The sequence below is a fragment of the Vanacampus margaritifer genome, chromosome 4 (assembly GCF_051991255.1).
Source record: "Vanacampus margaritifer isolate UIUO_Vmar chromosome 4, RoL_Vmar_1.0, whole genome shotgun sequence".
NCBI classification, from domain to species: domain Eukaryota; kingdom Metazoa; phylum Chordata; class Actinopteri; order Syngnathiformes; family Syngnathidae; genus Vanacampus; species Vanacampus margaritifer.
In genome coordinates, this window is record NC_135435.1 from 12,077,114 (window position 1) to 12,089,698 (window position 12,585).

General features: G+C 38.2%; 2 protein-coding genes across 2 annotated transcripts in view; both read right to left on the reverse strand.

The window, feature by feature from the left end:
* The window catches only part of ly75 (lymphocyte antigen 75), a 29,852-nt gene extending 20,965 nt beyond the window's left edge, over window positions 1-8,887 (reverse strand). Inside the window, exons 1-9 of the mRNA XM_077563362.1 lie at window positions 8,667-8,887; window positions 7,753-8,124; window positions 6,024-6,194; window positions 4,831-4,992; window positions 3,736-3,855; window positions 2,645-2,785; window positions 2,338-2,535; window positions 1,274-1,431; window positions 777-884 (exon numbers count right to left, since the gene is read on the reverse strand). Of these exons, the coding sequence (XP_077419488.1) occupies window positions 777-884; window positions 1,274-1,431; window positions 2,338-2,535; window positions 2,645-2,785; window positions 3,736-3,855; window positions 4,831-4,992; window positions 6,024-6,194; window positions 7,753-8,124; window positions 8,667-8,742 (1,506 nt within the window). The 5' untranslated portion in view covers window positions 8,743-8,887. The remainder of the gene's footprint in view (window positions 1-776; window positions 885-1,273; window positions 1,432-2,337; window positions 2,536-2,644; window positions 2,786-3,735; window positions 3,856-4,830; window positions 4,993-6,023; window positions 6,195-7,752; window positions 8,125-8,666) is intronic.
* Window positions 8,888-9,618: 731 nt separating this feature from the next.
* The window catches only part of pla2r1 (phospholipase A2 receptor 1), a 49,438-nt gene continuing 46,471 nt past the window's right edge, over window positions 9,619-12,585 (reverse strand). Inside the window, exon 30 of the mRNA XM_077563363.1 lies at window positions 9,619-12,300. Coding sequence (XP_077419489.1) covers window positions 12,086-12,300 — 215 coding nt within the window. The 3' untranslated portion in view covers window positions 9,619-12,085. The remainder of the gene's footprint in view (window positions 12,301-12,585) is intronic.

The window sequence follows — 12,585 nt, forward strand, 5'->3', positions numbered from 1 at the left end:
AATTTGACCAATCTGTTTTTAGGGTGTAGTACATACAAACAGTCTGCGTCAGCTCCAGTCTCTCCCACAAAACTGATGTGGGAAGAAAGACTCAAACATATTACCGCAAGTCGTACGTATGAAGTGTCAATGGTCAATGTGCTGTGCAATTCACATTCGTCCTCGCAGCTAGTAGGCTGTCTTCATCAATACACTAGCCGCTAGTCACACTTTGGCTCTAACCATTTTAAATAAAAAAGAAATACTTTTTGTAGTTAGAAGCGAAAGTTTCAAATCCAACTGGAATTCGTTAACTGCCATCAACACGATTAGGGAACAGGGATTTGGGGTGCAAGTCCAAGCTCTAGTTGTTCTTGGGCTCAATTATTGTAAAATAAATTTCCCCCATGTGTCTTGTGTTTTTTTTTCTTCTGCATGATTTTTTTTTACTGGTGCGACTTCTACGTACTTATGTATAAGTGAATGTTATTAATCATCATCATGAAATATTGACAATTTGACCCTTAAAAAAAATAAAATAATAATAATTACAATATGAGGAAACCCAGAATTTCTGTAAACCCAAGTATTCAGAGGAAGTTATCATTGTCACATAAATCACCAAGAAATAAATCCACCAGATTTTATTGCAACTTTAAAAAACTGAATTTGTGCAAAATGACGGAAAAAAATAGTTAGCTCAATCCAGTTTTCAGTGGCTTAATTCTACTATAAACAAAAACCCAAATTATGAGTATGGTTCACACTTTGAAATTCGGTAAGCAGACCATACTCACATCTTCAAAGCGACAGCCGGCAGTCCCCGATGATTCACTGACTTCTCCTTTCGTCTGACACATGAAAGCTCGTTTCTCAGAACAGCGTCCAACCCGCCAACCATGAGTCTTGGAGGACACACAAAGAGCTTTTATTTTTCATACAAACTCATGTGTAGAGCATCACAGAGACGCAATCGCGGTCTACATCAGTGGTGACCAGCGAGAAAGTATAAATACAGGACTGAAGAGGTGTTTTCAGGTATTTGTACTCAAGTTTAATATTTATTTTCTAAAATTGTTCTTTTGCTCTATACATTTGAAAACCGGTCTACTCTTTCCATTAAAATTTTAGTTTTTTTTCAACATTTGAATATGAGGACATGACATTAATTCAGAGAGGTAAAGTTAACTGAAGGCAAAACAGGGACAACAGTGACATGGAGGAACGTTGGAAGAAAAATATTCCCCATCCATAGACTAATTTAATGACCTTGTAAAGACAAACACAAACACACCTCAGAGTAGAAAACGCAGCTGGTATCCTGTGAAGGCTGCAGCGGCTGATATGGGGCCCAGAATGTGAAGGTGACTGGTGCCTGGTCCACCCATTTGAAGACGGTGGGATTCACGCCCTCTCCGACTAGACCAATCCACACATCCAAATGCCGGCCACCTGACAAACAGGAACGCATGTGACTCATTATTAATATGTAGACACTAAGTGAACAGTTTGACATTCGCAAATTTGCCTCATCGCCAATAATTTTTTTGGGAGGGGGCATAGGGCACCTGTCCTCAATTATTTTCTCAAAACTCAGGCCTAAGGCATGACATTTACAGGTGAACTTTATTTTTCATCTGATTATGCAATCTTTTAAAGGCACATGTTTACTTGTTCAATGTTTCAGTACTTTTTAGATAACTGGCTGAGCACTAGTATATTCACAATGTGTTGGTACCATGGAACATTCCAAGGATGTCCTTTCTGTGACTCATCCAGTTTGTCAGTCTCTCAGTAGTGAGGTACGGTTCAATCAATTGTTTACAACGACTGTTTAAACAACTATTCTAACTGAAACTCATTAAAATGCAAATTAGGTTCATCTTAACTCTGCCCTGTAAAGTGTCCTTGGGTGTCTTGAAAGACGCTAATAAATTACATTATTATTATTATTATTATCTTGAAATTTCCCCCAAAAGCCTGATATCTCTCACTTTTTGTGAGTACTGTAATTGTAAGTACACAGTAAGTGTGACATTTAGCAGCTTTAGCTTCCATTGCATAGATATTCAAAATAATCCTAAAATAACATAATTTCAATGTTTATTTAATTTTACAGATTTTTCCTATATTTTTAAAATATCATTTTATTTTCAAAAATAGACTGCGATCTTATATAATGCATGTAAAATAACATTAAATCACTGTAACTGTGAAAACACAAAATATTTCTCTTATTTTATCCCCAAAATGCTTTAGAAATGCATAAATCTATTGTTAAAATATGTTCCGTAAATTTACCGTTTTTAAATTATTATATATTTTTTTTACAGTGTAAAAAAAGTTTGAGAGACAAACCAGCATGAAAACTGGTGCTGATCATCTCCTTGCTGTCAATGGAGTGGAGGCTGGCCAGAAAACTTCCTCCATCAGTACGATTACAGTACTGCTGTGCATCCGTGAAGTTTGAAGGGCTGTCGTTCACTAACTTGTAGCACCAGCCATTCCATGGGACCCAATCAGGTGCGCAAACGGTTTCTTTATACATGAGTGACTCTGCAAAGAGAGTAATGCCAGGAAATGTGTTGTCAACATGATTGGTAAAGACTAAAAAAAAAACTAAAAATGACAAAAAGGCTGACATCTGATGCGAGTTGTAAGCTACCTGTTGGTCCTATTTGAGTAGCGTTGACGATCTTCTTGCATATATATGGCAGTTGCTTGTTGCACGCTTCAGCTTCATAGTTCTGCTTGGAGTTCAGGACTCCACAGTCTGACTCGATGATTAGAGAGATGGGGGGCATTCCTGTCATAGAAAAACAGAGCAGACGAGTGGTATTTGCCTCTGGGTGTCTTTTAAATGTTCACGTTATCCGTTATCTGAGGGGCTGATTTAACAGCAAGAACAACAACAGATTCTTGAATATGCACCCCTCCCTGCTGACCCAAAAGGCTTCTTCAGAAAGTCCCAGGCAAGTCTGGGCAAAACATCTTCAAGAATCTCCAATGGCATGTTGTAAGTAGCAGCACTCGTAACAGTCTAATAGTGTTTAGTGTTTCACTTTCGGACATTGAAAGGAGTGATACCATATTACAATAGCTAGAAGGCTTCTATTCATTGCAATTAATGGGCTTATTCAGCAAAAGTAACACCCCCAATGCAACAGATCAACGGGCAGGCACAATGAGCTTCTTTACAACACGAGCCAGTGGCCACATTGTTACACCAACAACCCACACCAAATGTTTATAGAGCCAGATTACATCAAGATGCGTGTTTGGTCTCAAATGAAATACAGATTATTATTATTTTTACAGATGTCAGGCAGACTGCAAAGTATGTTTATTTTAGTTAATTTTTTGACATTATTGCACATACAATTCACTTTGATGGAAAACATTTTTGCATACATTTTAAATGATGTTTATGTTCTGAGGTTGAGTCTCTCAACATCCACGCCATCTTGTTGCTAAACTTTTATTAGCCATCAAGATGAATACGAAAAAAAGAGCTAGATGACTCAGCAGGAAATACAGTCTAGTTCACAACTGAAGGGCTGGGGGGAAAAAATCAATTATACCTTTAAAGTAATATATGGAAATACTATGATAAGTGACAAACTGATTTTTTAATAGTAAATACTGAATGTACTGTATCTAAGTTTCCAATTTGGAATACAGTATTTCCAATATCCCCACCAGAAATTGTCCAACCCTATTGCAACCATCAAAGAAAATGAAGATAAGCAGTATCACCTGTTTCCCAGCGGAGGATTGAGAGCGGGGAGCCATCTGACCACTGCCAGCCCTGAGATGTGTCTAACTGATGGAGGCCTATCCACATTCTCTCAGGCATCATGTCGAGGCCTTCTAAAACTGAAGCAAGCATACACCACAGGACTCATTAGGAAAAAGGAAAATGAGCGTGGTCAGGATCATTAAAGAAGCAGTGCTGACAACATCCAGTGGAGGGACGCAGCCAAAGATGGCAACATGGCTGATTAAGTATCGGAGATGAGATCAAGTCACAAGTCTTGGAGAACGTCTGTCGCAGTCTTTTTTTACACTACGGCCTTTCACTTATGTATGACATATCTATAACCTAGTACGACAACTTTGGCATACTAGCAAGTTCTTGTACTATTTGGTCAAAACTGGCACTAGTAGTCAGTCGTTCTAATGGTGCACATGTCGTTTTACTAGTGCGCTGAATTTTCTTAAAGGGGAAGTCAACCGTAAACATTTCTTGACAATAATATACTGTATGTGATCTCACTAATCTAAACATGACATTCTGATTAATATTATATTTGTGAAATATGAGTTATGAAGCAAAATCCAGCTGTTTTTATCCATCTCAGGGGCGGCCATTTTGCGACTTGCTGTCGACTGAAGATGACATCATAGTTACTCAGGGCTCAGGCAACGACCAATCACAGCTCAACTGTTTCCTGAAGCTGAGCTGTAATTGGCCGTTACCTGAGGCCTGAGAAACTGTGATGTCATTTTCACTCGACAGCAAGTGGGAAAAATAGTTTTTAAACGGTATTAATTGTGAAGTTATCACATTATTTATAGACAAAATATGATCTTCTTACTTTTAAAAATGGCTCAATGAGTCAAGCATCCCTTTTAGATGAATATCAAACAAATGTCAATCACCTTTACACACAAGTCCAAGTTGAATCTAAAGTCTTGTATGTTTTGTCAATACAAGTCACACGACATCAAAACAGTGACTCCAGTTGACTTGAGTCCAAGTTACAATGACTCGAGTCTTCATCTGTTTGATATTATTGCTGCCATTGTGTGGCACTTGTGTTAAGTTGTTCACCATGGTGTGATTCTTACATGTGAGGGAGTGGAGATCATTTGGGTTAGACACACTGAGCAAATCCGCTCCTTGGCTGCGACAGGAATCGAGAGCTTGTTGCCAGGTCACGGCGGTATTGGGAACAAACTCGTAGCAGGAGTTTCCCTCTGGCCCGGTAAACAGAGTCTGGCAACCATTCTCTGAAAAGTCAGTGAGACAGTGAGTGTTTTTTTTTTTTTTGTAGAACACCAAAGCTAAGGGTCTGATTTACTAAACGTTTGTACGCACAAAACAGCAGAAAATAAATGTAGAAGCTGATGTAGTAACTGAGCGCATTGCATTTGCGTGGGCCAAACGGGCATATAAGAAGCACAATTAATTTTGAAAGTTTCAACCTAACGGCAAATGAATGTGGGAAAATTGATGCAAATATACTGTATATATTTAGCACACACAATGTGAGATGATTTTGTGTCTTCAGTTCAAATACACAATCTGAAAGGCAGGTGAACGAGCATCACTGTGTGGAACAAAGACTGCGGCAATTTCGTGCAAACACCTCAAAATGCCAGAAACAAAAATATTTGACGTCTATTATTCCACAATGCCATTATGGAGCTTCTGATTGATCTAATGGCTAACATTTAGGCAGTCACAAGAAGGAGTCATGATTTACTCGATCACCTATGACAAAAGTCCTTTCAAGTTAGCATTTCCTTACATTTGGGTCTTTTCAATGCACTGTGGCAATTGGTGCTGCATTCTCACAGAGCATTTTTTTCTGGTGGGCTTTGCCACATTTTAAACATGCTGTTACTCAAGACTGGATAAATATGTCAATTCCTAAGAATATTCCTAAGTAGTTGCTGGCTTCCCCAACATTATTCGCTCTTGTGCAACTTGACTTCCAGTGTATTTTTGCAACGATAAGCAGACACATTTTTGAATGAGCAAGCTTTGTGTTATTCAAAATGAGTCGAACTTTGTGGAGAAATATCAATGTTTTGTTTGCATCTCCCTCCAACACTTCCAGTTCCATTGTTTCAAACTTCATTTTGCGCTTGCAAAGCTCTTTTCAAATTGAAAAACAATAAAAAGGCTAAGGTGTAAAAGACAATCGTAATATATCATGTACAAAATTGAGTGAGCCACAATTTAGTGTCCTCTATTTGAGATGTCAGTAAATCAGACCCCTATAGTTTGAAAGTTTTTTTGTTTTTTTTTAACATGCCAGGTATTAGACAGGTCCCCTTCTTTCTGTCTTGATCGTAGTCGGACGAGGTGGCGCACCAGGAGAGTCCTGGCAAGTCAGAAGGGAGGCATCCGTGATGCCAGCTTCCATTGAACTTGAAGGGGAACTCACAGGGAGCGCCGGCAGAGTTTCCGTCGGCAGTGTGAATGACTGCAGGAATAAAACACACGAGCACACGGAGAGTCAAAAACCAATTGTGAAAAAAGAATGTCAAAAAAAAGGAAAGTTTAGAATGATCAGAATTGCAGAATTATCAATCGTGATAATCACTCTCACGCAAGCACACACACAAACCAACTTACATCATATGATGTATGTTGGTTAGATAAAGCAGAAGCAGCACGCTACGTTGATGAAATAGCAGTGAAGAACAGCAGCAACAGTGGAAATCACCAGATACAAGTTAAAGTAGATCATTTGGACATTACTGTGTGATTAGCCTCCACAAGAGGGTCTGTCATCGATACAATAACATTATGACTATTATACATTTACAGTATACCATGGAACTGGTATCTTGACTTTTACTCTTTGTGTTAATCAAGCCAATGTTTTCCATGACATTAATGGAAATAGCATATTAATTACACCATAAAGAAAACTTGCACAGTATTGTAAAACATACAAACCCAATACACAAAAAGTTGGGACACTATACAAATTGTGAATAAAAACTGAATGCAATTATGTAGAAGTGCCAAATTTCAATATTTTGTTCAGAATAGAACATAGATGACAGGTCAAAAGCTTCAACTGAGAAAATGTATAATTTTAAGGGAAAAATATATTTGTAAATTTCATGGTGCCCACAAAAAAAAAGGTTGGGACAGGTAGCAATAAGAATTTTTCTTAAAACTGCATGAAATTCATAGCAATATTCTATTCTTCTAATTTCTAGTTCCTGATCGTAAAACATCGCGAGTACTGATATACGGTTGAGTATCGACCCAATACCGATACCTCGGTACACACCTATTTCTAATTATACTAGCATAGCTTTTAAAAAACACTCCGCTGGTTCCAACTGGATTATTTTCAAAGCTCTACCTTTTATGAATGCAGCAATAAACTGGGACTTAAGTTTAACAACCTCTCCAACACTATCAATAAAAGAACATAGACGACTGAGTATGAAGCCAAAAACCTGTGTGGATTTACATGACAACATATGCCTTCCTAATATGAATTTGACCCATTCAACTGTTATTATATGTCATGAAAACCATGCAGACTGAGAGAAATTACAATCAACACCTAAATGAAGCTGTTGGGAAAAAACAGTTTAGTCAAGTGACACACCTGGTTTGTGTTGTTTCTCTTTCATATACAGTAATAGCATCAAAGTCATGAATGGAATTCATTAATTGTATGTATGTAATTTATTGATTCCCAATAGTTTAATCTCTTCATTTTGTAGCATTTTTCTTGGCTGCAGGGTGGGTTCCGGTCATGTGGTTGATAAGCGATATATTATAAGTATAGTTTTGCTTTGCTTGTTTGGTAGCCCTTCACATTAATCAGCACCCAAGAAATAGCTATCAGTTTCAATAAGGATGGCGACCCCAGCTCTAGACAGCTCTGGAAAAATAATAAAACACCAGAGTCTAGGGGGCCACATTAAGTGATGCCACGGGTCAGATCTGGCACCTGAGCCTTGAGGTTGACACATTAGAATGTGTTCCCAAAGCTTTTGTCGCATGCCACCCACCACGATATGGCTTCTGGCAGATGTTATCCTGAGAGCCTCCTCTCACCCACGTGTCACGGGCGTCCCGTTTGGCTGTTAACTGGCCTCCGCTGACCACCAGGGCCATTTGGTAAACGGTGAATACAGCGCCATCCAGGCAGCGCCACCACAGCAGGATGTCCGAGCCACAGTCGGCCAGGGACAAATTCTTGGAATGGACGTCCAACGCCAAGCAGAGGGAGGTAGCCACGTGGAAGAGCCGGTGACCCGAGCCCCACTTCCACAAGTGCGACGTGCTGTTTGAATCACAGGCTGAGGCACCCAAACTTCCTGAGTCCTGAGCGGACAAACAGTTGCCTGTGATGGAGTGCTGGATGGTGAAGGCGTCCTCTACTGCAACAGAAAACAAACTTATAGTTGAGTACAGTACTACTGAGAGTGTCAATAAATGTAGGTCAGTGATTCCAATAGTGCAGGTCGATGAGCGATGCTGGCCTTGACCTTTACCACTAACTAATGTATTCTAGCGTAATATGACGTCGGAGCTCTGGCCACTGATTTCGGACATACATCCAGTGGACACGCCCCTAAAATGTGAGACCCCCATAAGCACACACGATGTGTGTATCAATTTACATTGTAAACAACCGGGATGACTCTGTGATTCAATCAGAGTCTAGTACGCTGCATTAAACTTTTGGGACAATGTAAAACAAGCAAACACTGATTTATATAGCACTTTTATAATATGTTTGTTTGCGCTTATCTTATTGTTGCGCAGTAGGTCAACTGCTATTGTCCTGGTTCGTGTGTGGAAGAAGCTATTATCTTCAGGAGGTTAGACACATTTAACAGGAACTAAAGCTTCGTTGTGCTACAGAGGAAGAAAAAACAAAAAACAAAGAAAAGTGTGTGTTTCGAAGGCAGCTGCTTACCCGAAGTCGAGCACGTTCCCCTCAATACAACTGTCCCCAACGCCAACAACAAACAAAGTGTCGCCGTTCGTAACATTTTCAGCAATATTATCCTTTACTTGGCGGAGTCATATAGATTGCGAGTTCCGTGAAGAACTGAGCTGTGAAAGAAAGTGCGACCAATTCCTATAAAGCGAAAGTGAAAAAGATCGCTCACCCTGCTGTCAACTGTACTAGCGCCAATGATTCCAACAAGTTAGGATGTAAGCTAAAGTACAATTTCCGGTGCAGCTTACAAAATAAACGTTGATCAGCGAGACCCCTTCAAAAGAAAATCTTTGCAAATACTGTATGTAATGTTAATTTATGACACAAAAGACAAAATGTTTGTTACTTTATTTCAGTAGATTTTTTTTAGGGTGTACTTTTTTCTCTCTCCCCCCCCCCCCTCTCTCACGTGTTTTGTTTTAGTTTAACTGCATTTCAGCCATGGCAAAAAGTACTCACATAGTAGAGGTACAGATAGACATTCAAGTTAAGAAATAGGGAAATTATTTTGTGTGTACAGAAGTTTAGTTGTCCATTGCGCCATGTTATCAAAATGGGCATTGCATATACAGTTTTTGTGCAAAAAGCTAAATGTCTCTTAATGACACAAAAATGCTATGAATTGTCACCAAAATTCACATGCACGTTTCTACTTATGTCAACTTCAACCTGTGAAAATATCATAACAATTGCCACAGCATTTTGGGATTTTCTGGGTATTAAGCCTTTTTCTTGCCATACAGTGCACTCATAGGTTTGGCTATGCAAACTTTCAAACACAACTGTAACTGACAGTAAAAAGTCTATTGTATTTCAGTTTGACCCATTTTTCCTTACTTAAGTAGTTGAATCAGTGCTTATACTTCTTTTTTTTAATATAGTATTTTATTTATTTATTTACACAAGTCCTGTAATTCCACTTGGGTACAGGGTGTGAGTACTTTTGCCACATTTGAATAATATACAGCACAAAATGAAATACAAGTTGCAATGTAAAAACTAAATATTACATACTATAAATAGTAAACACACATCTATTATGGTAAGCGGTTCGGACAATGGATGGATAGATATATAAGAAAAAATAATGATGGTAATTTTTTACAATCAACATTTTTGAGTTAAATAATCTTCCATTAACTAACTATAATAAAAAAGCAAAATGTGAAAACGTTTAAGTTTATTCAATTTAGTTTTGGTAGCATTTTTCATTTATTAAAAAGATCATAAAACATATTGGAAAGAAGTCAGTGGTAGATGTCGTGTGAGTTGTGAAACCTTGTGATTAAGACTGGTGGTTTCTTCAAGTAGTGTACTTTCCCAGATGTTCACGAACAACACACACGCGATTTCCCCTCATAAACCACAAACAAGTTCCCATGGGAAAAATGGCACATGCAGCACTATTTTTTTTCTTGAACATTTGGTGCTTATACATTCATGCACAATGATGTCCTTTTGATTTCACTGAGTACAGTTGCGGCGGTTTTACTCCTTCAAGGTAGCTATGAATTATTAATCACATCCTGCTGTCGGATTCTCTTCAGTCTGACAATAGCTGCACTTTGCTGTCCCAATTTTCCGAATCATTTCTCTCTACCAACTGCTGACCTCAGTTGAGACCAATAAAACAATGTTATTGCTCTATCATTTGACCTTTAAACTCCCAGGCAAAAACCGTGGGGTTGAAGAGGTGTATAATATAATACAGAGTAGGAAATTGAATATATACGAACATGTATTCAGTTACCCACAAATTAAACACCAGTCACGTATCATTTTATCATTCAAAACGTTGTTTGTTTTACCACCTTAGATTTATTGAATTACACACAAATGTGCAAATTATATCTTGTAACTTGCGTTGCAACAAATAACACATCCATTTGTATGTCATCTTATATGGAAAGCTGTTTATTTACACATTTATTCCATGTCCTTGATATCCAGCTAAGGATCCATGTCCTAGTACTGTACACTCTTTAGCCTCACCACTATTACTATTACTATTATTTTCCACTACTATTTCCACTTTTGGCCTGCTAACTTGAAATTTAACCATATTCATTCTAGTAATATGACATGGCCCAACTAGTAGGCATGTGGCATTCACCCAAATAAGTAGCATCAAAATACCCACTAAGAGTTTGCATCACTTGTGACATGTAGTTGTCCTAGTAGCATGCCAAAAAATGGCAATTATACTGGAAAAAGCATGACCAGTAAGACACACTAGTGCACCTTAGTTTATTTATTCTAATAGTCAGTCATGTGCTGAATTGTCTTGCTAGTGAGGACACAAAGAGCTTAATTAGGATATCAAAGAAAATTAAATAAATGCTTGGAATCAACAGCTTTCCATAACCTTACAAGGTTTGAGGTTCGACAGCTTTCGACACACAAAAACAATAAAACATGTATTTACAGTACATGTAATATTAGTAATACTGACAAAATACCTGTATTACAAGTACAGTTGCAACAATATTAATTGAACTGCAATTCAAATGTACAAAGTACAAAAGTACATTGCAATAGTTGCAAACAGCTTTATTTTGACTACAATCTTCTCACCGGGAGTGGCTGGTGGCTTTAAGCAGGTGACAAAGCATTTAAGTATTTTATCTTACCCTTCTAGTATCTGTATACTATATGTGTTGTATTTTGCGCACATCAGTTTTCCCTTTTGTCATGTGAACTACTGAAAACATTTTCATTCAAGTACATCTGAAATAACTCAGTTGGGGCTGAAGATCTAAAGGTCCGTAGTTCAATCACAGGTTTTGGCACTAAGAAGGTGTTGTTTTCCTACAAGAAGCTTAATTCGGTGGAAAAACATTTGAAAATATCCTTGATATGCATCTTAAGGGCCATCGACTAGACAATGCAGAGAAGGACTCAAACAGAGTAGCTGTACAACGGTTTTAGTAGGAATGTTTTTCCACTACTGCAAGACAATGTTGCACACTAGGAGAACAACTGCATAATACATTTTACATTAATGGTAAGGCACAACCATTCTACTAGTGTAACTGAAATGCCTTACTAATGAAGAGAAAGGGTGTACTAGTACATGGACTTCAAGCTGGGTCTTAAAGAGATCAAATAAATGCTCACATATCCTTGATGTCCATCTTAAGGTCGTACTAGTAGGCCAAAAGTGTCACTTGTAGTGGAATTTTTTTTTACTATAAAGACATAGTCATTCTACTAATGTGCTGAATTGTTTTACTAGTTTGGACAAAGAACTACAGTACATGCTAGTATTTGGGCCAGTGGAATAAATACTCAAACGCCTTTCTTACATGTCCGTTGAATACTGAATTATAAAATATTTGCTATCACAATCTTAACACTGTTCTGAAGCAATGCGGCAATGTCAGCCTTGAACGTTATCCTGAGTGATCCTCCAGCTCTGTGATCAGCACATTACCATCAGACTCTGTAGCTTGGGAGCCGGTTTGTCGGTAATAGGCACTACCGAGTGCAGGGAGCCCCCGAAAACGTGCCGCATTTCTCTTGTAAGCAAAGCACAATGCTCCTGCCAGCAGAGCAAAGATCAACACGGCCACCAGCACAGCAGCAAGGATGACGCCGTAATGTAATCCTGAAATGCAAAGGACACAATGGTTGGTTTAGAGTAGACTATTGTCCCTTCTTAAAATCAAAATGGCGTCATTCAGTTGCTCCATTTGACTGCAGTAAGCCATTAAAGGCCTCTTTCAAGATTGTAAGAATATTAGTCTACATGAAATTATTCCTTGTCCAAAAATAGATTCAACTGATTCAATCCAGTAAATAAGGAATTTAAAATACTGTAGTTTTCATATGTTTTAATTGGCCCAAAATGGCCACAATAGGGCCAAAAGGTACAAATTGATGTAAACATGTA